The sequence below is a fragment of the Trachypithecus francoisi genome, unplaced genomic scaffold, assembly GCF_009764315.1.
Source record: "Trachypithecus francoisi isolate TF-2019V2 unplaced genomic scaffold, Tfra_2.0 Lachesis_group2, whole genome shotgun sequence".
Taxonomy (NCBI): domain Eukaryota; kingdom Metazoa; phylum Chordata; class Mammalia; order Primates; family Cercopithecidae; genus Trachypithecus; species Trachypithecus francoisi.
The window spans coordinates 71,175,665-71,200,989 of NW_022681465.1; the positions used below are offsets into that span (position 1 = coordinate 71,175,665).

Consider the following 25,325-nt stretch of genomic DNA (forward strand, 5'->3'; position numbering starts at 1 on the left):
TTATAATAATGAAATTCCAGGACACAGGACTATATTTTTCCTGAGGTAGTTTGTAGTTTTGTATAGTTTGGTACAATTAAACTTTGTGTAACTAACTGCAGGCCTCTGCAAATCCATTTCACTGTATAATAAACTGGGACTATTTAAAGTTATATGAAGTTTTATTAAAGTCAGTTCATAGAAGTATATAGTTTTACGGCCGGGCGCGGTGGCTCAAGCCTGTAATCCCAGCACTTTGGGAGGCCGAGACGGGCGGATCACGAGGTCAGGAGATCGAGACCATCCTGGCTAATACGGTGAAACCCCGTCTCTACTAAAAAAATACAAAAAACTAGCCGGGCGACGAGGCGGGCGCCTGTAGTCCCAGCTACTCCGGAGGCTGAGACAGGAGAATGGCGTGAACCCGGGAGGCGGAGCTTGCAGTGAGCTGAGAGCCGGCCACTGCACTCCAGCCTGGGCGGCAGAGCAAGACTCTATCTCAAAAAAAAAAAAAAAAAAAGAAGTATATAGTTTTACTCATTGTTTTATTTCTCAGCAAACGTGCACATATTTTATAAACTGCTTTTGAGTAACCCTACATCTCAACCTTATTTACTTAGTGGTAACTTTTCTTTCTCTGCATAATAGTACTCAGCAGTGTAAATATATCCTTCTAATACATGTTATAAATATGTGATACAGCTACACTGTTGGGACACACATATACCTTATTGGTATCCAGCATGGTGGCTGCAGAGAGCTCAGGGTTCTAGAAGCAAAGCAAGTGTCTCAAGAGAGTTTTAGAACTTTGCTTTATTTTGCATTTTAAAAATTTATTGGAAGTAATTTGGAACTTTAGAAAAGCAGAAATGTTTCAAAGAAAGTGAGATTTTTGCAGTGCAACTTATTGGGAACTTTTTGTTTTTGAACTAGAATTTGAGGAAGATCCTTTCAGAAGTATCTTAAATAGCATATGAAAAATCTGTTCTTGAATAGCAGGCAGGGAAAAGGAATCTGAAGGTGGCTTGACTGAAGTGAAAGGATTCTGCTGGAGAGGTGCCACTCTCTAGGGACTCACTGACCTATTTAAAATAGTAAGTAGTACCACATAGATTTATTTATTTACTTAACCTGTGTAGCTATTTAGCATTTATATCCCACCTACTTCCTAAAAGGATTTTAGGTGGTTTATAATGTTAAATGTAATATAAACTAGGACAATAAAAATATATTAATTTAAACTTTTTAAAAAATTGTTTAATGTGAGAAGGCTGAACAAAGGGCAAGGAGAACCTTTCCATTCTCGCCCCCAGAAATCTTGCTCCTTTCTTACTAAAGCTTTCAGTCATCTCTCCAAGTGGTGGCGGGGCAATTCTAAGGTCTGACCTTAGTTCTTAGCATAGTATGTTAACAAATCTACCCTTAGTTTCCTGGCCCACCAGGACTCTAGCAAACTTTTCTGTTACCCAACAGGTTGGGCTGCAGCCACACTATAACAAGGTCTGAATATCAGCCTTGTGAGATGAGTATGCGTTTCCAAATTCTTATTTTCCTCAGATATTTTCCCGCCTTAACTCCATGGATGGTAGCTGCTTCCTGTATTTGCCATTCCTGTATTTTGTAGAATCCTTTTTATACCTTCCAGTTAACCATTTTTTACTACTTAATAATTCTATATATTAAATTTTTCCTGCTCAAAAACAGTGTGTGTATGTATATATACACATATATCTATGTGTGTATGTATATATACACATATATCTATGTGTGTATATATATATGTACTTAAGTTTTAAGCCTTTCCTCCACCGCCAAAAAAATTAACATTAGCAAAGAAGGTGTTAATTAGTTAAATATTCCACATATATGAAATTTCAGTTTATTCAAAATAGTGTTATAATCACACAAGGTGACAATATAGTATAAAGAATGCTGAACTGGAGATCAAACACTTATATTCTAGTCTTGGCTAGTGAATTGCTAGCTCAGAGACCTTGAACAGACACTTATCTTCTCTGAAGAACTTCTACTGTTTGCTGTAGGTTTATCTTTTTTCCATAGCAGTGTAGATGTTTCTCGGTTTTATGTCCTTTAGACAAACATAAGAATGTAAGATTTGGTTAGCAACACCTAAGTTCAAATCCTATTTCTGCTGCGTGCTGCCTGTTTAGCTGTAGACAGAGTTTTTAGGCCCTGAAACTTAATTTTTGCATCTGTGAAATAGTAATAATCTTTATAGTCCTTTGATATTGGAATGATTAAGGAAAGGGATATATAAATATCTGACGCATAACAAGTGCCAAAAGAAATTTCCCCCACAGCGTTACTTTATTTCTTGCCTATCTAACCTATTATAATGTAACTGTTATCAACCCTCAGTAAATCACTTCCATAACTATAGCTATAGTTCAGACCACTTTTGTCACATTGTGAATTTCCAAATTCCTGCTTTAGACATCTCCAACTAGATACTACACTGGCATTTTAATCTGAACAAGTCCAAAGTCACACCATGGTTACATGTAAGTACTGCAGTATTCTAACAGAACTTTCTGCTTCCATCCTCTGTCTCTGTCTCTTCCTCCCCCACCCTATCTTCCTAATCACTATTAAATTAGTCTTAACTGAAAGCTTAAGGATGTGGAAAAAGATATCAACATTATATAAGAAACTCCCTTGCAGGCTCCAATTGACCTTTCTGGCGATATGCTCTAAAGTGTTTGTGAATATACCTTGCATGTTATATTAGTCTTCAGCACCTAGCTCAGTGTACTTCATAGAAGATGCTTAACATAGGTAATTATTTAAATATTCAGAGAAATCTATGTACATGTAGCAGCAACAGGAGACTTACTAATTTTTTTATTTTATCATAGTTTATATTACTGTTTTCCTGAATCATAAAGTAATATTCTAATCATAATAAAAGTCCAAGGATACTGATAAAAATACCACCAAAATAAGAATTCCCCAACATCTCAAAATATACCTGACCCCTAATCATTGTTAAAGGTTTAATAATATTCTTTTTTTTCCATGCATAGACCATCATTTTTATGAAAATGTGTTTTAAGGAAAAGTATTTAGCTTGGTTGATGAGCTTATGATGTGCACATTGATATTTTTGATTAGCAATATATCTTTAATATCTTTTCTTGAATTTTAAGAATCTTTGTCATTCTTTTTTATTTTAGTGCCAATTTGTGGAGAGATTAAAATATAGAATCATCACTGGAAAGTTGGTTCAGGCTTTAATTCAATGATTCTTTCTCTTTTCTGCCTCTGAAATATGTACTCCCTTTACCACATTCTTGTGGCCAAACTCAAAATTTAAAGGGCAGAGGATGTTTCCGTCTTGTTAACCATTGTACTTTGCTTGCCTAGCATAGTGTCTGACACAGTAACATAAGATAAACATTAATTGGATGCATCGTGAAGGACTAAATATTTTAGAAATAGTATGTTGTGTTGGGGTGCCGCTTATAACTCAGGGGGTACTTACAGGGTTGAATGAAACTGTTATATAACCTGATATAGCATTTTAAACTGTTAACTATTAAGCATAGTAAAAGGAAATTGCTTTAGTTATGTAAAGACAAGATGAAGCAGATTTTTCTGGAAAACAACACAAAGTAGAGTTTAAAGCAATTTCAATTATCAAATTACTAAGACAGATTGAATAGTTGTTATGGGAAAAGTTACCAAAATCATGTCTTACATCCATCATGTATTTAGCTCATTATTAGTGTATTCAAAGATGGAGGAGATAAGGGGTTTGTGCTTGGTAAGATTTATTTGTTAAAATGTCATTGTGCAAATTTTGAGAAGAAAGGTTATGAACTTAGCATAAAAAATATCATGGTGTTTACTTACTCATTGTAATCTTGTATCCAAAACTGATTTTCCTCAAAGTAAATTTTGCTTTCTGCTCAGTAGTTCAGATCAAGAAGAAAGTAAGAGTAATTGAAGTGCCATAGAAGTGTGAATCACATACTAAATGTGGTTATAAAGTAAGGAGCCTAACTCCATAAAGCCAGAGTCACCATACTTCACTGTCACATGGTACAGTATACTGACTAACATTCTTTTAAACTGGATGTTTCAGTCAACCTGTAAAATAATATTTAAAAAAGAATGAGACAGATCTGCATAAATGAAAGGTTTCCAAGATAATATACGTGGCAAAAGCAAGATGCAGAAGAATATATAATAAATAACAGCTTGCATTTAACAAACATTTACTACATGCCCAGCACAATTCTAAGAACTTTACACATATTATTTCCTCCTCACAGCAAAATTTAATAATAATTACCTACCTCTTATATCAGAGATGAAGAAACTGAGGTGCAGTGATTAAATACGTTGTCCAAGGTTGGGTAATAAGTGGGGGAGCTTGGATTCAAATACACAGCCTAATTAATCTCTTTGTTTCTTGGCTGTATATTTTGAGTATATTGATTGTGTATGCATAGTAATCTCTCATGGATGTACCGTCATTTGTTATACTAATAATATTGTTATACATTTTAGTTGTTAGTTTAAGCGTCCATGTACCAGATAGCCTGGGTTTGACTCCAGCTTTATTACCTTAGGCAAATCATTTATCTTCTCTGTACATCACATTCTTCATCAAATAGAACTGTAATATTAGCACCTCAGGTTCATATGAGGATTAAATGAAAGTACATTAAAGTGTTTATAACCGTTTTTATTACATAGTAAGTGTATTTTTTAGTCACTAAAATGTAAAAATGTTGTGGGAATATCTACATGTGTATGTTTTTCAGCATGTATATGATTATTTCTTTAGGATATATTTCTAAAAGTGAAATTGTTGAGAAAAAATTATGCATGTTTTTAAGGCTTTGGTTATAGGGTGCAAAGTGGCCCTCCAGAAAATTTATCTACCATCAGATAATAAAAATGCCTTCTATTCCAAATCTGTCCCAATTTTAATATTATTATAATCCCTACTGATACTGTTTTATTTGCATTTCTTTTGTTTGCTTGAGGAAGTCGTAAATTTGGTAGTGAAATTAAATGAAGAACTGGAGTCTTTAAAAATCTTAGCAAATGCTTAAAAGTTCCCTTCAGACTCATTAGAATGGGCTGAATTGATAATTTACTATAATATCTTACCCTAATTAAGCATTCTTTTAATTAAACCTCAAGCCATTCTTAAATTTAGTTTATAAATGATTTCTCACGCAATGTGTTTTGTTTGATTTAGTTCTTAGTATTACAACAGTTAGATTTTTTTCTGCTTTCTGTCGCCAGTATTTATTTCTCCTACCTTATGATTTAAGTAATTGTAGGTGAGCAGGCCCAAGACTGTGACTTGTAATACTGTGGTGAAATATATACTGGGATGCCAAATAATTATTTATAATAGATCTTTCAGAAGTAGGAATTATTTGTATTGAAAAGATGCCTTTCCCTCTATTTGTTTCGAAAAGACTCCTGTTCTTCCTCTCTTCTCCCAAATCTATTTAGTAATGCTGTTAGCTTTCTGGATCACTCACTATGTGCCAGGTGGTATGTCAGATGATACATGTGCATTATTTTATTTTATTCTCATCACCACTTATGAGGTGGGCTACTTTCCTCACTCCTCCATTTTTTCAAATCAGCAGCTCTCAGATGGCTTTGCCTGGTGACCCACAATTTAAAAGACATTTTACCTGGACTCACAAAGCACTGTGCAGTATACCCTATATTTCTATTCCCTCCATTCCTTTCAGTGTTCAACCCACTAAATTTATTTTATGATCTACTAATCGGTAACCAATCACAGATTGTAAAGCACTACCTTAAGTGACAGTTTTAAAGCCCTCATTAAAATCTTCTTTACAGTTTGGTTGCTGTTTCATTCTGGACACATGTCAGCTTCAGTTTTACAAAGAACAGTATACTTTCACAGAGCCAAGCAGTCCAAAACATTATTCAGTCCAGAGCCAAAAATGTCATAGCTAGTTAGTTAGGGGTGTGTTTGTTCATGTTTAGAAACCTAGGAACACTATTTCTTGATGGACCCTGGTCACCTTCCAATGTAAAGTAGCAACATTTCCACAGATTACTTACATTTGTTAAAAGCTGTGACTTTAGCTAAAATTGTGACCTCATTTCTACCAAATTCCTCTGCTGTTCTTCAAAATCTTGGATTCCAGTGGTATTAGCCATAGTTCAGCAGTGAAGATCAGATGTTTTTGTCAGTAATCATCTATCAACATGTAATTAAAGCACTTTAAACCAAGTAAGTATTGTTGCTCTCCCGCCCTTTCCCCTTTACTCCTAGTATTTAGTTAACATCAGTATTCAGTGCATTTTTATATCACTGTGAAAAGCACAATCTTGTGGCTAGGCTTATTAATCTTCTAGTTCATATATAGGTAACTAAATACATAGTCATTTTTAGGCTAAAAATCCTAGCCTGGGGCTGGATCTGCTCTATTTGTTACTCACCTGGGACTTAAGAAAACAGTCAGGTAGCCCACAATAGAATCCTCTAGCATATTACTCTTTTTAGGTTCCTAGCCTCTGAGTTAAATAATTAAATACAGTCATTTGTTACTTAATCTGCTTGAATATGGCAGTGTACATGTATAACAGTGAGTTGTATATGAATAACGATATTTTTGTGATCTGTAAGTCATTTTCATTCAATGATTTATTTCCATTAATTACTAAGCATAAGTTGGAACTTCCTTATTAGTATAAATTTATGAAAAATTCATTGTGTTTTGGTGACCTTTATCAGGAAATTTTAAATTCCAGCCAACTTTTTAAAGTGCTTCATGTGACTGCTAACTATGTTGCATTAAATTTCTTTAGTAATTGTTAAAGAATCAAATTAATAATTTCAAAGAGTAGAGTCCACAGTGTAGCAAATGGACAAATATAGAATAGCTAGTAGTGATTATAGCTTTCCTATATTATTTCCTGTGCCTTTTCCTTTCAGTGGGCTTCTACTAGAAATTTTGTCAGTCATTCACCAAAGGAAAGTAATGTTTTTTCCCTTAGCTGGCAATTGGTAAAGAATGTACATATGAAGGTCTTGAAACTGTAAAGAAAAAAGAGGAAATGATTACCACAAGGACAAGATAGTTAATACCCCTAGAAGGAACCAGAATGCTAGCCTTTTGGATGGTGGTTCTATGGATGCTTACTTTATAACTCTGTTAAATTCTGTGTGTGTGTGTGTGTGTGTGTTTGTACCTGTTTAATGTGCCTTTGGTCAATAGATCTTATATTTATTGTACCTGTTTAATGTACCTTTGATCAATAGGTCTGGTATTTATAATAATCATGTTTGGGGCAGAGGAAATTCTTAATTTTAACTCCCTGTATAATTATACATTTAAAAAACTCTTATTTGCAATGTTGCATTCAGACATATAAGTAAGGGAAATTATTAGTATTATGTCATTTGAATGTTTGACGTTTACAACTCAAAAACTTAAGAGGTTCTCTTAAAAGTAACTGACTAGCAAATACAACCTTTAAAAGATAAATATTTAAGCTTTTTAAACTGGAAGCTACAATTCAGTTTTCAATCTTAGCTCTATGGCTTAGTTGATGTAGATTCCCATTGCTGATTAATTTATAAAGTAAAAGTAACTTAATGAAAGCGTACTTTCGATTAATGTATACCTTGTTAAAATATTATCTACTTACAAAAAAGGGTTTACCAAGCACTGTTAAAGGAAAGATAAATGTTTTACAAGCCATATGTTGAAAATAAGAAGAGAAAAATGTGGAAATGTGGGGGCTTTGAACAGAACAACAAAGTGTTCAGTTTTGCAGAATGTCTTCATATGTTTTTCTGTGTGTATAGAGAGAGAGAATTCCATCATGATAAATACTAAATATTAAAGTCATTAACATAAAGTTAAGTCATTTGTATGGGGAACATTAAAAATGTTAACACATGTCTTTGTCCTTTCTGTGGTTGCATATTGGTTATGTGACTTATAAGAAACATGTAGTGATAGTTGGAAAGACAAGCTAAGTACATGAACAGTAAGTAACCATGCAAGATTGAAACAAGACAAGTTTCAAAAGATGTCACAAAGGAATATATAATTATTTACTAAAATAATATTGGGCAATAAATGTTATAAGTTCAGAGTAGATTAAGATACTCATTTGGGTGAATTTGAGGTTTCATGAATTAGTGGGAACATGCTTTGGATCTTGAAGAATTATAGGATTTGGACCAAAGTAGGAATGGGCTTCCTAGGTAGGAAGAATGTCTTAAGGAAGTATATAAAGATGGGAATACACAAGAGAGATTTGGGAGAATCTGATTAGATCAGGTTGGTTGGAGAGGGTGTAGTTTATGTGGGATAGTGATAAAAGACACAGCTAGAAAGGCAAGTTGAAGCTAGATTATGAAGTTAAATGTTTAATGTGCTTATAGTGTGGAAATGAATTACAGTGCTTGTCAAGGTTGATCAAGTATTCCTATCTAGCAATCCAGCCTATCAGTTAAGAAACAAACTCTGGAACCATATTGCTTTGGTTCTAATTCTTGCTCCACTAGTTACTTTAAACTCACTGTAAATTAATTTCCTCTTAGTAAAATGCAAAAAACAATAGTAGCTGTCGTACTGGGTTGTTGTGAGGACTGAGTTAACGTGTGAAAAGCACTTTGCAATTGCTTAACATATAGTAAGTGGTATATAAAAATGATTATTATATAGGTTGAACAAACAAAAGCAGAAATTTTTTTTTATAGTGATTAAGCATTTTCCTGGTAGTAATATATCTGACATATTTCTACAAATAATTGTCTGTTTTGTGTGTTGCAGTGTTTGGGAAATGGGAAGTAATGACAGCTGGCACCTGAACTGAGTACTTTTATAGGCAACACCATTCCAGAAATTCAGGATGAATGGGGATATGCCCCATGTCCCCATTACTACTCTTGCGGGGATTGCTAGTCTCACAGACCGTAAGTTTGGTTAATTTATCTAATTAAGTTCTACTGTGTGTTAATAATTTTTACAGTGACTGTTCTAAAAATTATTATAGGTTCTTTAAAACACATTTACAGAAATAGCAACTGAAACTGCCCTTTAAAGAAAAAAATTTCGACAGCCTAATTTATCTAACTTCTTAGTGATGTTTAATTTGGTTGTCATGTTCAGTAATCTGTTGGAGTTTGTTGGGGATATCAGCAGCCTGTTTTACTCTAAGGACTTAAGAATTTTAAAGAACATTGCCAGTCTTTTGAGATTTATTTAATGTAACTCAGTTTTTCAGAGATTCATTCATTTGTTAGGCATTTGTAACTATAATTCTTAGTCCTTGAGTAATGATGCAAAAATCTCCCTACAATTTTAGTTACTGTGTCATCCTACCTGAATAAATAAAAGGAAAAAGATATGAGAGGGAAGGGTAGAAAGTGAGAGAATGGCATACTTTTCTTTGTATAGCATTGTGCAAGATTTGGAACTTCATAATAAGGGAGCTAGGAGTAAGTATCTTCAAGAAGTGTTTTTGTCCATGTTCAGTATCCTCCAAATACAATTTTTCTGGCTTTTGTTTTGTTTTGTGAATTTCCAGTTGGTTTTAGTGGGGTAAAATAGATAACAGCCTATATAGCTTTGAGCTTAGGAAACTAGCATAACTAGTTTATGAGGTCTAAATTAACAGGGAAGTGCTGTAGGTGATTGGGTTAGTGTTAGGTAAGAAAACTTTTTGTTTTTATTATCATTAGTTTTTATTATCACTTTGTTGTAGGTAAGGCATAAATAATTTAGGAGTACAAAATCAGATATACTATAAGGAATTTCTTTTTGGTTTTTCTCCCCATGATCTTTGCTATACCTCAGTATTTTGTCTTTGCAGGAAGCCCTGTTTATTAGGTAATAATTTATTTTCTGTGTTTTTATTAATGAAAATCCTGTTAGTACCTATTGGGGCTGAGCACCATGATAATTATACTGTATAGGTGATTAGAAATTAAGCCAGAAACAGACACCTTATATTTTAGTTAGCTTTCTTAACTTTTAGACAAATGAACAAATTTCTGTTAGGTGAACAGAGATTAAACAGCTGAGTTTAAGCTACTATAAAACATTTATGTTCTTTTGTTTGCTATTAGAGAATAAAGAGGAGATAATTGTTTAGGAATTTGGAATTTAGAAGAATATTTTAATATTCTTACAGAATTCTATGCTATGAATGCCTTCTTGCTAAAGTGAAGTATTTATTTGTATATTCTTAAGCTTTTAAAAAATGTTACTTGTCTGTTTTATGAAGAGTCAGATATTGTTATTTGATTTATTTGTATGAACGTACTAGTGATTCTGATAAATCTTATAAACAAGAACAAATGAAATTAATGAATTGCTACATTGGGAGTTAGTTTGTAACCATGCCCTTTTCGCTAGTCATTTGTTTAAGAAATGAAAAGCAAGGATGAATATAAGGGAGCTGAATTTTATTCCTAGAGACTAGTATAATCTATTATGGTCCAAGTGAAGGTTTGGGAGTTTTGTAGGGTTGATTGAGGTGTGTTAGGAAGAGGAGGAATGCTTTTTAATAATTTGTCACATTGATATTTATAACTTACTTTTAATCCCAAAATACAGATAAACACTAAAGAGACTTCTTACAGTCACTCAATTTCTAATAATCTGATTTTATTCCAAATAGTCCTGAACCAGCTGCCTCTTCCATCTCCTTTACCTGCTACAACTACAAAGAGCCTTCTCTTTAATGCACGAATAGCAGAAGAGGTGAACTGCCTTTTGGCTTGTAGGGATGACAATTTGGTTTCACAGCTTGTCCATAGCCTCAACCAGGTATCAACAGATCACATGTAAGTATGATCAATTTTATATCTAATATAAGTAAAAAGTTTTGGCCTAAGAGAATCCATATTCCTGGTTTTATTTCAAAAATTTTTAGATACATAGTTTAGTTTTAAAATATATCAGTATCCAAGGGAGAATATAGTCTTATTGCGATAACAGATTAATGAGATTTAAATAGGCAATTTTTAGATAACTCTGACCTATGTAGCTCTATGGATATTTTGTCAGCTCTTTTGAACTTATCTTGGGGGATCGATCATCTTTGCAGAGATCTGGTCATGAAGCTATATCCCTGGCTGGGCGCAGTGGCTCACGCCTGTAATCCCAGCACTTTGGGAGGCCGAGGCAGGTGGATCACAAGGTCAGGAGAGCTACACCATCCTGGCTAACACAGTGAAACCCTGTCTCTACTAAAAATACAAAAAAAAAAAAAAAAAAAAATTAGCTGGGCGTGGTGGCGGCCGTCTGTAGTCCCAGCTACTCAGGAGACTGAGGCAGGAGTGTGGCGTGAACCAGAGAGCCGGAGCTTGCAGTGAACTGAGATTGTGCCACTGCACTCTAACCTGAGCGAAAGAGCAAGACCCTGTCTCAAGAAAAAAAAAAAGAAACTATATCCCTTTTTCCTGATATTGCTGAAGTAGTTAAAATTCACAGACTCTAACAGACTATGCTACTAGCTTTTTTTGGATTAGGCTTACATGCTTTTCAGGAGAAGTATATAAGAATTCAAGGGCTAACTCCATGAAAGGCTGTTATAGAGTTTGGGACTAAGTTTTCCTAGAATTTACTCTACCATCTAATTATAGGTATGTATTTTCACACAGTAAACTTTTTAAAATAAAATTGATTTAAATTATATAGCATATTTACAATTTTTTGCACAGGTATACCTTTTAAAATTTATTTTTCGGCCGGGGGCGGTGGCTCACACTTGTAATCCCAGGATTTTGGGAGTCCCAGGCAGGCAAATCACAAGATCAAGAGATTGAGACCATTCTGGCCAACATGGTGAAACCCTGTCTCTACTAAAAATACAAAAATTGTCTGGGCATGGTGGCACATGCCTTAGTCCCAGCTACTCGGGAGGCTGAGGCAGGAGAATCGCTTGAACCCGGGAGGCAGAGGTTGCAGTGAGCCAAGATGATGCCACTGCACTGGGGAAAAAAAAATATTTTTTCACTACAAAACCAAATCGTATTTATAGTAACAACACAAAAATGTGTAAAAAATAAAATTTCTCATTCTTATCCCTTCATATCCCACCACACAGTGTGTTACTCATGTAACCTCACATTCTTTATTTATTTATTTTTTTTTAATTTAAAGATTCATCATGTAGGGGAATGAGGATAAACACATTATAATGGACAGGTGTCTGCATTAGATGCAGTACATACTTTGGGGACATTTTTAAAGCTGATGACACTAAGGTGAGATGCTTACTAAATGGATTTTCTAATAGAGAAGCTAAGAAATGATTGGTTAAAATCAGAAAGAAGTATACTACTACTACTATTTTGTCACTCCCAAAATTCAGCAATATTTAAATCACCTTTTTTTTTTTTTTTTTTGAGACGGAGTCTTGCTCTGTCCCCCAGGCTGGAGTGCAGTGGTATGATCTTGGCTCACTGCAACCTCCACCTCGTGGGTTCACACCATTCTCCTGCCTCAGCCTCCTGAGTAGCTGGGATTACAGGCCCCCAGCACCACGCCTGGCTAATTTTTGTATTTTAAGTAGAGACAGGTTTTCACCGTATTGGCCAGGCTGGTCTCAAATTCCCGACTTCAGGTGATCCACCCACTTCAGCCTCCCAAAGTGCTAGGATTACAGGCGTGAGCCGCCACACCCAGCCTCTAAATCACTTCTTATGCTTGTACATACTTACTCAGTAGTTTTCACCAAATATTTAAAGATGTAAAGGAAATAGCACACATAAAATAAGGACTTATTTTATGGAGAGCTTCCTTAAGATTGCCCTAGAAATGCAATGAGTCTTATCATTGGACACCATCTTTATAGGTCTTCATGGTTAGATCCAATGAGTAGAACATTGACATGTATAATGTAAAATTAAAACACTGCCTATGCTTAGTTTTATCGTCATCTCCATGGTTGTGAATTTAATTTGCTACTTACATTAAAGTTTATTGAAAATTGCTGCTGTGAAGGTATTGAAATTTGCTGTTTGGTTTCCGCTTTCCCCCCACCATGACATTATTTGAGAAAACAATGTAAGATGGAAAAATTACATAACCTCTGGGTCTTGTCTTAATCAGTGTGGCAACAATATCTTATTTGTAAGACATTCCCAGAAAGTCAGACTCACTCATATTCAGATGTAAGAAAATATATTCCAATAACAAATATCAACTTTTTGTATAACTATCACTTCTCTACCCTTCCATTATTTTGAGCAGTTTAGAATAGAATATATTTATTTTCTATTTTAAAACTACTTGGAAATTATTAAACTCTTAGTTCAATAAAATAGTGTTTTGGGCTTTTTTCCCCTGACTGTGTAAAGTAAAATGAAGAAAAAAGAATGTCCTTAGAAAATCCCTCTCTGTTATTTTTGGTAATTGTATTTCTCCCAGGGATAGCGTATTTGAAAATTCATAACTGTGGGGCCAGTTGTGGTGACTCACGCCTGTAATCCCAGCACTTTGGGAGACTGAGGTGGGCAGATCACCTGAGGTCAGGAGTTAAAGACCAGCCTGGCCAACATGGTGAAACCCCATCTCTACTAAAAATACAAAAATTAGTTGGGCATGGTGGCAGGCACCTGTAATCCCAGCTACTCAGGAGGCTGAGGCAAGAGAATCACTTGAACCTGGGAGGTGGAGGTTGCAGTGAGCCAAGATTGCACCTTTGCACTCCAGCCTGGGGGACAAGAGCAATACTTGGTCTCAAAAAAAAAAGAAAGAAAATTCATATTGTTGGCCATACTAGTGTGATTTACTTTTATATGATAAATCTTCTTAAGAATCAGTCACCATTTTAATTTTCGATATTTATTTTCTCAATGCCAGAGAGTTGAAAGATAACCTTGGCAGTGATGACCCAGAAGGTGACATACCAGTCTTGTTGCAGGCCGTCCTGGCAAGGAGTCCTAATGTTTTCAGGGAGAAAAGCATGCAGAACAGATATGTACAAAGTGGTGAGTTTCTTAATAACTGAATTCCCATATCAGAACTTGTTTTATACATATTTAAATCCAGGTGTCTTCTTTAACAAGCTGGCCTATCAGGAGTGCCATGTTTATGCCTTCAGTAAAGCCAAGAACAAGAAGGAAACTAAATTGATAAGATTCTTATAGTTTAATATGTAATTAAATTCCTTGAGAATTAGACAAAGCTTTAAGTGTATTTTGTTAAATATTTTGGAATACATCAGTTTACTCAGCTTAAACATTTTTTTTTGTTTTGGAAAATCAGAATTAATTTGAAATAAGTCTTTCATTAATCAAATATTTGCAAAGCTTTTGAACATGTACACTGTAGCAGGTATATAGAGTTTTAATACTGATTGTGATTCTATATTCATGGTAATTGATTTAATACTAGTAATTGATTTAATACTCCTGTTGCCTTAGCAACAGAAAAATTGGTTAAGTATTATTAAAGAAAAATTGATTCATAGTATTATAAAATAATAAAAATATTACATCCAACGCAGATATAATTTTTATGTAGTCACGGAGTACCTTTGGGTTAAGAGCATTGTTCTGTTCAAGTTTACCGAATTTTACGAGCCCAAGTGCCTATTTGGCTCTCAAGATTAAAATAGTCAGGGAGGGAATAGCTTAGACAACTTCAGAAAGTTCAACTTTGTTAATTAAATAACTGTATTTAAGAATTTTACCAGCCTGGCTGGTGACTCACACCTGTAATCCCAGCACTTTGGGAAGCTGAGGCAGGTGGATTGCCTCAGGCCAGGAGTTCAAGACCAGCCTGGGCAACATGGTGAAACCCTGTCTCTACAAAAAAATACAACAATTAGCCAGGCGTTATGGCATGCGCCTGTAGTCCCAGCTACTTGGGAGGCTGAAGTGGGAGGATCGCTTGAACTTAGGAGGTCAAGGCTGCAGTGAGCTGAGATTGCACCACTGCACTCCAGCCTGGGCAACAGAACAAGACCCTGTCTTCAAAAAAAAAGAAAAAATAAAATAATTTTGCCAAATCATTTTGGTTTACTTTGTTGGCAGCACTTCCATGATGCTTCCTATTCCATTTCCTTTAAATAATGTTACTTTGCTGATTCTGTATATTTGTGTTGTTTGAATGGTATTTTGAAAGCAATTGCATAGTTGCTATCGATTCCTCAAAATTCATAATGGGGATGCTTCTGACCGACTTGCCTTTTAGCAAGTTGAAGGTAGGTATGCAGGACAGTGCTTTGTCTTCACCAGAACTAATAAGTTAGATTGCAATAGTAGGAGACCGATATAAATAATGGAGGAAGCTAGAGTTATGAATGCTTTCTGGAAAAATGTTGGAATTGAAATTATGGTAAGAGTTGATTGGAAAAAAGACTAATAGACTGGGAGTATTAGTTACATGAGAATGTGAGTAAATCTAGTATTGGATAAATGGATCTAAGGTTACTAATACTACATTTTTGCAGCTTACATTTTTGAGTATTTGGGTAGTAAATCACTCTAATAAAAACTTTCAGAGTATTCACCTCTCAGTCACATTTTTGTGTTTTATACTACATATACTTGTTTTTTAGTCCAAAACATTGTTTGATTTCTATATACCCTACATTGTAAAAGCATAAACCAGCATTTAAAATTAATCGATTAATTGCATGTTGTTGTTTTTTTATTAAAGCATTTTCCTGGTGATATATGGCTTTGAAATTTTAAAAGCTGGCTAGGCGTGGTGGCTCACGCCTGTAATCCCGGCACTTGGGAGGCCTAGGTAGGAGGATTGCTTGAGCCCAGGAGTTCGAGACCAACCTGGGCAACACAGAGAGATCCTGTCTCATTAAAAAATAAAAATAAAATAGAAATTTAAAAAGTTGATTTTGGGGTTGGTAAGTTTAAATATGAGTCATGCATGTGGAGAAAATTTAATAAAATGCAAATCACTTTAATCATAGTTCTTTGGAACTTAGAGCTAATTGAAAAGGACTATAAGAATATCATTTATCCCTTTTATTTAGAAAGCCATTGCTTTCAAACTAGTAATTCCAGTTTGGCCCAGTGATGACTGTTAATTCAGGGGGGAAAAGCTTTTTTTTAACTCCTGTCTCATTGAGTATTCATCTCCCTCCAAAAGAAAAAGAAAAAGAAAAAAAACCTCCAGCAACAATAATTATAGTAATTAAGCTATTAAGCTATGGAGCAAAACAATTTTGTGCTGAGTTTGAGTTAGAAAAGAAAAGTCAGAAGTTGAAATTTAGACTACATACTTAAGAAAACACCCTTCAGTGGTAGACTGAGAGGTGATTTTGAAACCTAATTTCTTTCAGCTACAATCTCTTTTGTAGTACTCTTAGTAAATGAACTTCTGTTTGAATATTTCTGGTGGAAGGCACTTTTTGTAACAACAGCAGGAAATGAAATTTGGAAATATAATTTGATGTTTGCAACTCCCAAAAAAGAGATTGGCTATAGAAATCATAAGAAAATTCAGGATGTTATTTATAGATTTTTATCTGATTCTGGAATGTCTAAATAAGTGAATTTTTCTGTGTCTCCTGTATAATGAAATGCCATTTGCATAATAATTGAGAAATAATGTCTGGCTTGAAAATAAATGTAAGAACTAGAACACTATTCTCAAGTTTTTATTTTTTAATCAAATATTCCATTAATCCCTACTATGTGACAAAGAGTTATTGTGAAAGAAGGAATAGGTACATTCTATTTTGCTTCAAAAGACATTCAGATGGAAATTGCAGGAATTCAAACTTTTGACCCATAAATAAAGTACTTTGCAAAACCTATGTCTGAACCATAATACAAATATCTTTGTGAAATTAAGTTCCCAAGCATGAGAGGTGTGTATGATAAAATATTCGTGTAATAAAAACTACCCTGAGTCCTGTTGTAGAAGGAAGTGTATTGTGTTAGGTGCGAGGTTAGATAAGACAACTTTTTAAAAAATCTTTTGAATTCTAAGGCTAAATAATAGAATATTGAGTAAGCAAGTAAAATTTTTCAAAATATTATAATCTCTGTTTCTAGTCCTGGATTAGTTTTATGGAAAATGGTGCTGTAATAAAATTGTTCTTGAAATTTACAGTTTTACAGTGTCTATATTTTGCTCTTTGAAATGAAAACATTGATCAAAAAAAATCTCTGGCATGTTTGTGAAAGAATAACTGATTTCAGTTATTTAAAGGACACTTTACTGCTAGAAGAAAATAACATTCTATATTTTTGTGTTTTGCATAGGAATGATGATGTCTCAGTACAAACTTTCTCAGAATTCCATGCACAGTAGTCCTGCATCTTCCAATTATCAACAAACCACTATCTCACATAGCCCCTCCAGGTAATATGTGTATATATCATTTATTAAATATTGTCTTCTATGGTGAGTATGCTGGTGAATATATGGTTCATACATTTAGGTAATGATGGATTATTTAGAGTTTAAATAGTTGAAATACTTAAATAGTAATTCACTTGTGCATTTGCTTTAAAATGTTGTATATGGAAATAGTCTAATATGCTAATTGAAGTAGCTACCATCTTAGTAATGTAATTTCATAGAGACAAAAAAATGTTAAAATAACTAATGTATTTGAGGTAAGATTTAGGGAGAATGGCTTTAAGTACCTTAAACAGATTGGTACTTTTATATAAGTAAACAAATTACCTGCTTTTAAAAACTTTTTTATTGTAACTCTTTGATTATGAATTGTGAACAATTTTTGTATGTTATTTGACTGTTTTGCAAGATTCTTCTATTTGCATAGATTTTACATATATAAACTAGAGTTCAGAGGACTTTGTGACAGTCAAATTTCAAGGAATAGCATGTTTATTTTATTTCCTTATATTTTTTATTTGGATTTTGGGTTTTAGCCGGTTTGTGCCACCACAGACAAGCTCTGGGAACAGATTTATGCCACAGCAGAATAGCCCAGTGCCTAGTCCATACGCCCCACAAAGCCCTGCAGGATACATGCCATATTCCCATCCTTCAAGTTACACAACACATCCACAGATGCAGCAAGGTAAGAAAATTGTTTGTAACTTTACTGGGAATGTCCAAGTGCTTTAATTCCAAGCAAATTTGTTTTTTAAAGTATAATTCTTAAACACAAACTAAAATACTATACTGTATACTTATTTGTCAGTGAACCTTTTAAAGATATGATTTAAATCATTAAAACATGTTACACTTACCATTTGAAAATTTGTCATTTTAGGAGGTGAAAGGAGCAGTGTCATTTTGGCTTTTTGGATTCAGTTATTATATAACTAAGTATATTTAGGTATGAAATTAAGAAGAATTGCATTTTTTAAAATTGCTCCTTCTTCTTACATTAGCACTAAGCCAAGGGACAATTACATTTTAATTGGTAAAGTAGATACAGTCAGCCTTTCACATACATGGGTTCTGCGTCATGGATTCAACTAAATCCTGAGTGAAAATATTTGGGAAAAAAAATTGAGTCTGTACTGAACATGTACAGGCATGTTTTCTTGTCATTATTACATAAACAATACAGTATAGCAACTGTTTACATAGCACTTACATTGTATAGGCATTGTAAGTAATCTAGAGATGATTTAAAGTACTATATAGTGCATAGGGCTATATGCAGGTATTGTGCATTTTATATGAGGGACTTTTGAGCATTTACAGATTTTGGTATCCACAGAAGATACTGGAACTAATCCCTCATGGATACTGAGGGATGACTACTATGAAAAACTTACTATACTGTAAAAATTTACTGTAGTACAGTAGAGGAAAATTAATCTTAGATGCAAAAATTTGAGATTAAATCACCAGTTCTCACTTGATTATTAGTTCTTAATGTCATAACGTTCATATTATGATGTCTTTTTAAGGTTATATTGCCTTGAGATATATTTCATGGTTACTAAATAATTGATTTATTATTAGTATAAATTTGTTTGTATGTTTTAAAGAAATTTTTTAAAGCAGAAAAGTACAAAGGATAATACAAAACATCTTTATTTTTGTCCTCCTTAATTAACAGCAAATTTTAAAAATTTGCTTTCAGTCACTAATTTCTACATATGTGTTCTTGTTTATTATGCATGAAGTTGAAACTTTATTCATTAATAAACTTATTAATTTGTAAACTTTTAACTTTGTCATCCATCAAAACAACTAACTCTGGTTTTCCAAAACTAGATAATGAAATATTAGGTTGAGCTTTTTTTTACACACGAACTCAAGGAGAAACTGGGAAGCAAATTTGACACATTTGAAATAGACACAACCAGGTGCGGTGGTACTCGCCTGTAATCCCAGCACTGTAGGAGGCAGGGGCAGAAGAATCAGTTGAGCCCAGGAGCTCAAGACCAGCCTGGGCAACACAATGGGACCCTGTCTCTACAAAAAAAAAAAAAATTAACCAGGCATGGTGGCACTTACTTGTAGTCCCAGCTACTCAGGAGGCTGGGGTAAGAGGATTGCTTGAACCCAGAAGGTCAAGGCTACAGTGAGCCATGATCACACCATTGCAGTCCAGCCTGGGTGACAAATTGAGATCTGTCTCGAAAAGAAATAGACACTTAGAAAATTACTGAATTGAGTGTGACTGCCATACGTACATATCTATGTGTATATGTAGATGCTCAATATTTGTAAAATACTGGTATACTCTGGTACACAAAAGTCTGAGGGTCATTTTGCATGTAATTAATGAGAGGAAAAATGTCAGAAGAGCACATCTGTTTCTTGTGTAAATGTCCATATACACATGAATGTGCGTAAAAAAGAATGTAAATTTTAACTCTAAGAAATGTGTTGTTGTTTAACAAAATTAACTTAGCTTTTTAATATAGTTTGAGGACCTATTCAGTATTGTGCCATTTCTTAAAAACGCTCAGATAAAGAAATAAAAACCTTACTCAGGGATTAGCCTCACCCAGATATTAAAGTTATTCTAAATTAAAAAATTTAGTCAGTACTACCCAAAACAGTTTGCATATTCAATGTAATCCCTATCAAAATACCAATGACATTCTTCACATAAATAGAAAAAATTTACATGGAACCAAAAAAGACCCCAAATTGCCAAAGCAATCCTGAGGAAAAAGAGCAAAGCTGGAGGCATCACACTACCTGACTTAAAAATACATTACAGAGTAACCAAATACATTATAGTAACCAAATCAGCTTGGTGCTAGCATAAAAACACACAGACCAATCCCAGAGAGAATCCAGATATAAATACAGATATTTACAGACAACTTACTTTTGACAAAGGCACCAAGAACATAAAAGGAGGAAAGGACAGTCTCTTCGATAAATAATGCTGTGAAAAATAAACTCAAAATGGATTAAATACTTAAATCCGAGACGTGAAACTATGAAACTACTAGAAGAAAACATGGAAGAAACACTCCATGATGTTGGTCTGTGCAAAATACTTTTTGTTTAAGATTTCAAAGCACAGGCAACCAAAGGAAGAAATAGACAAATGGGATTACATCAAGCTAAAAAGCTTCTGTACAGCAAAAGAAACAATCAACAAAGTGAAAAGACAGCCCACAGAATGGGAGAAAATATTTGCAAACTGTTTGACAAGTGATTAATAACTAGAATATCAATAATATATAAGGACCTCATTAGCAAAACAATAACAACAAAAACAAATTAAAAGATAGCCAAAAAGTGTGAGTAAACATTCTCAAATAAAGACATACAAATGGCCAGCAGATATAGCAAAAAATGCCGAACATCACTCATCATCAGAGAAATACAAATAAAAAGCACAGTAAGATATTATCTTGCCTTAACTAAAATGGCCTTTTTCAAAAAGATAGGTAATAGTGAATACTGGTGAACATATGGAGAAAAGGGAAGCCTCATATACTGTTGGTGGGAATGTAAATTAGTACAGCCTTTGGAACACTGTATGGCAGTTTCTCAAAATACTAAAAATAGAGCTACTATATGATCCAGCAATTCCATTAGTAGGTATATATCCAAAAGAAAGGGAATCAGTATACTGAAGGGATGCAAGCCCATGTTTATTACAGTACTATTCACAAAATAGCCAAAATATGGAATCAACCTAAGTGTCCATCAGTGGATGAATAAATAAAGAAAAGGTGTATGTATACACAATGGAATATTAGCCATAAGAAAAGAATAAAGTCCTGCCATTTTGAGCAGCATAGAGGGAACTGAAGGTCATTATGTTAAGTGAAATAAGCAAAGCACAGACAAATATTATATGTTCTCACTCATATGTGACAATTAAAGTGGATCTTAAGAAGATAGAGAATAGATTGGTAGTTACCAGAGGCTGGGAAGGGTAGAGGAGGGAGGCGATGAAGAGAGCTTGATTAATGGGGACAAATATACTGTTTGATAGGAGAAATGACATTTAGTGTTGGATAGCTCAGTAGGGTGACTAGTTGACAGCAATCTATATTTCAGAATAGCTGGAAGAAGATAATTTGAATGTTTTTGCCATATAGAAAAGACAAATATTTAAGGTGGTGGATATCTCAATTACACTGATGCAATCTTTACAAATTATATGAATGTATTTAATTACTACGTGTATCCCAGAAATCTGTGCCTCTATTATCTATCAATAATAAAACATAATTTTCTTTGAAAAGGAAAAAAATTAGTCTGGCAGGGAACAAGTGAATAGGTCAGTAGGACAGAGAGAATGCAGAAATAGGACAATTTAGACTATTGAGAAAGGTTGCATTTTTTTTCAACTTTATATTACAAAAATTTAACTGTGCAGAAAGTTCTAAGATTAGCACAATGAACCCCTTCACCAACAGGTATCCTGCCACTTTGTCCTTAAGTATATCTGCTAAGAAGGATATTCTCCTATATAAAAACCAAAGGTAATAATTGTAAAAAAATTAAGGTCAGTTCTGTGGTATCATCTAATATCCAGAATATATTTGACTTACCAATCCACTTGTCCTAAATATGATTTTAATATCTTTTCAAAGCATGTTCAAATCTAGCTTTTCACACATTGCATTTGATTTTTGCATCTCTTATGGAGGCTCTTTTAATCTAAAGCAGTCTTACACCTTTTTCCCCCCATGGCACTAATTTTTGGTTTTTGAAGAGTTTGGCCACTTTCGTTGTAAAATATTTCCTATTCTAAACTCCACTCTTTTCTGCTGGTGTTGTTTAATTTGTTTTCTGTATTTCCTATCAAGTAGAAGTTAGCTTTAAGGTTTTACTAGTTTCCAGTTACACATTTTTGGCAAGAGTACTTGATAAGCAATGTTGTGCACTTTACATTGTATCTTATCATTATCATAAAATGGTCTCAGTATCAGTGGTGTTTAGGTGGTGAACCTCTCTTTATTATAAAAGTACATATTTTTCCCTTTGCAATTCATAAATAATCTGTGGGATGATACTTTGAGATTGTGTAAATATGCAATTTCCCATTAATCTTTTACTTAAAGGGGGTAACATTCAGTGAATCTCATTTTATCAGTTTTTACACAGTCATTGGAAAAATTATTTTTAAAAATTCTGTCATTCTAAAGATTACATTTTAAAATCAGCATATAAGAATGGATTGTTTAATAAATGATGTTGGTGATTGTCTAGGTATTTTGCAATTTTAGCTGGATTCCTGGATCACCGAAAGCAAAAGTGTTCTAGATTAATAAGCTGTTTATATTTTTTAAGTCATAAAATTATAAGGAAAACATTTGGGCAAAGTTTTGGTATTCTAAGAGTTGAGAAGGCGTTATTTCTAAGCAGACCGAAAACCTGGATTGTAGAAATGAAAAAAAAAAAAGATTAATTATAAATTTGTGTATAAGAGAACATAAATATATAAATTACATAAATATAAAACAAATATGGGGGAAATATGCAACATTTATTGTAAACACAAAGTATTGATTTTTTTTTATATACTGAAATCTCATACAGATCAGTAAGAAGACAGAAACGAAAGAAGTAAACAGGCAATTTACTGGAAATGAATAGCCAAGTCGATACAGAAAGATTTAATAAATATATGAAATTGTGGTCACCTTAGCTCATAAAGGGATGCATTCAAAATTAAGATGAAATAAAATTTTATATCAGATTGATAAACATTTCAGTCTTCATAGTGATATAAATTGGTGCAACTTTTTTAGAGAACCATTTGTTTGACAATATCTATAATTTAAAATTCATATACCTCACTCAGTAGTCCAAAATCTACCTCCCTTAAAAGAAGGGGAAAGAGATAAAAACATACTCAGACTGTTTTAACAAGTTCTATCAAACATCGAATGAAGAGATATTCTAATCTTAATCCATTCCAGAAAAAAGAAAAACAGCAACACTTTCTCAACTCTTTTTATAAAGTTAAATTACAATCTGGATACCAAAACCAGGTGAAGTGAAGGGAGTATGAGAAAGCAAAATTATAAATCAGTCATCATATGTGAATATTCATGTCCTGTTCCTGAATTGAAATAAAATGTTTCTAATTTTTTCTACCACTAGGTAAGATTAAATCAATCTCTTCTCCTTTTTTTTTCCATACAGATGGGGTCTTGCTGTATTGCACAGGCTAGACTCAAACTCCTGGGCTTAAGTGATCCTTAAGCCTTAAGGTGAAACAACATTTTTAAACAAATATTAAGAAACCAGGCCAGGCATGGTTGCTTACTCCTGTAATCCTAGCACTTTGGGAGGCCAGAACGGGCAGATTGCTTGCAGCTCAGGACCAGCCTGAGCAACATGGTGAAACTCCATCTCTCTCTACAGAAAATTAGCCAGGCATGGTGGTGTGTGCCTGTAGTCCCAGCTACTTGGAGGCTAAGGTGGGAGGATGGCTTGAGCCTGGGAGGCAGAGGTTGCAGCGAGCTGAGATCACGCCACTGCGCTCTAGCCTGGGCAACAGAGTGAGACACTGTCTCAAAAAAATAAATAAATAAAATAAAATAAATAAGCAGTGTTATCAACCCATGTGACAAAATTGGATATATATATGAATTGGTTAGTAGAAGACAGTATAATTCAGATTATCGGGCTGGGGTCCTGTGAGCTTTTTAATAGGTCTCAAAAGAGCATTCAGAAAGATTCAATTTCCATACATGTCATTTAAAACTTTTCACTGAATAAGAATACACATTAAGCACTTTGGGAGGCCGAGACTGGCGGATCACAATTTCAGCAGATTGAGACCATCCTGGCTAACATGGTGAAACCCTGTGTCTACTAAAAATACAAAAAAAATTAGCCGGGCGTAGTGGCGGGCGCCTGTAGTCCCAGCTACTTGGGAGGCTGAGGCAGGAGAATGGCGTAAACCTGGGAGGCGGAGCTTGCAGTGAGCTGAGATCGCCCACTGCACTCCAGCCTGGGCAACCGAGCGAGACTCCGTCTAAAAAAAAAAAAAAAAAATACATTAAGCTGGGTGTGACGGTAAACACCTGTAGTCCCAGCTACTCAAGTGGCCGAGGCGGGGGATCGCTTAAGCCCGGGAGTTTGAGTCTAACCTGTGCTATACAGCAAGACCCCATCTGTATGGGGACAAAAAAAAGAAGAGATTGATTTAATCTTACCTAGTAGTAGAAAAAAATTAGAAACATTTTGTTTCAATTCAGGAACAGGACATGAATACCTGTAATCACATTTATTTAGTGGGTGTCCCAGCCAATACAGGAAGAAAAGAAGCGTTAAAACTATGTATAATTATTAGTAAGGAAGAAAAAAGTGTCATTTTCAGGTGATATAATTGTCTTCATAGAAAATCCGAGATAAGCTGCAGACAGGATACTAGAATTAATAAAAGCATTCCACTTAGTTACTGGATACAACATCATTATAATGAAATTAATTGCATTTTTGTATACCAGAAATAAGCAGGTATAATTATAATCTTTTTTGATATCATTAACAATTTAAAGGAACAGCACAAGATACCTAGAATAAATTTAATGAAAGATTTAAGACTTTTGTGGAGCAAATTACAAAACTTTTGAAAGAGATAGAAGAAAACTTAAGAAAATGAAGAGTTGTGCCATCTTCATGGATAGGAAGACTCAGTAGGGTAAAGATTATTATTATACCCATATCTATAAATTCAGTATAACACTGATAAAAAATCTCAAGAAAGGTTTTTGTGAAATTTAACCTGCTTCTAAAAATTCATATAGTAGAAGTTCAAGAATAGACAAAATAATAAGGAATGAAGTGTAACAGCTCAGTCTAACAGCAGTCAGGATTTGTGCAGGCGTGGAAAACTAAGACATAGTGAAGTGGAACATGATGAAGACCTTAGGAACATACCCATGGACAAATGGAAACTTGGTCCCTATCACATCGTATCTTAGTAGGGGAAAGAATGATTTCTTTAATTAA

The 25,325-nt window shown here is 34.1% G+C and overlaps 1 protein-coding gene across 4 annotated transcripts in view; it reads left to right on the forward strand.

Moving 5' to 3' along the window:
- NIPBL (NIPBL cohesin loading factor) overlaps nt 1-25,325 on the forward strand; it is a 196,286-nt gene that overhangs the window by 74,067 nt on the left and 96,894 nt on the right. For all 4 annotated transcript variants that reach the window (XM_033179374.1, XM_033179378.1, XM_033179376.1 and 1 more), the window contains 5 exons: nt 8,793-8,935; nt 10,645-10,810; nt 13,836-13,963; nt 17,210-17,309; nt 17,846-17,997. In XM_033179374.1, coding sequence (XP_033035265.1) covers nt 8,872-8,935; nt 10,645-10,810; nt 13,836-13,963; nt 17,210-17,309; nt 17,846-17,997 — 610 coding nt within the window. In that variant the 5' untranslated portion in view covers nt 8,793-8,871. The remainder of the gene's footprint in view (nt 1-8,792; nt 8,936-10,644; nt 10,811-13,835; nt 13,964-17,209; nt 17,310-17,845; nt 17,998-25,325) is intronic.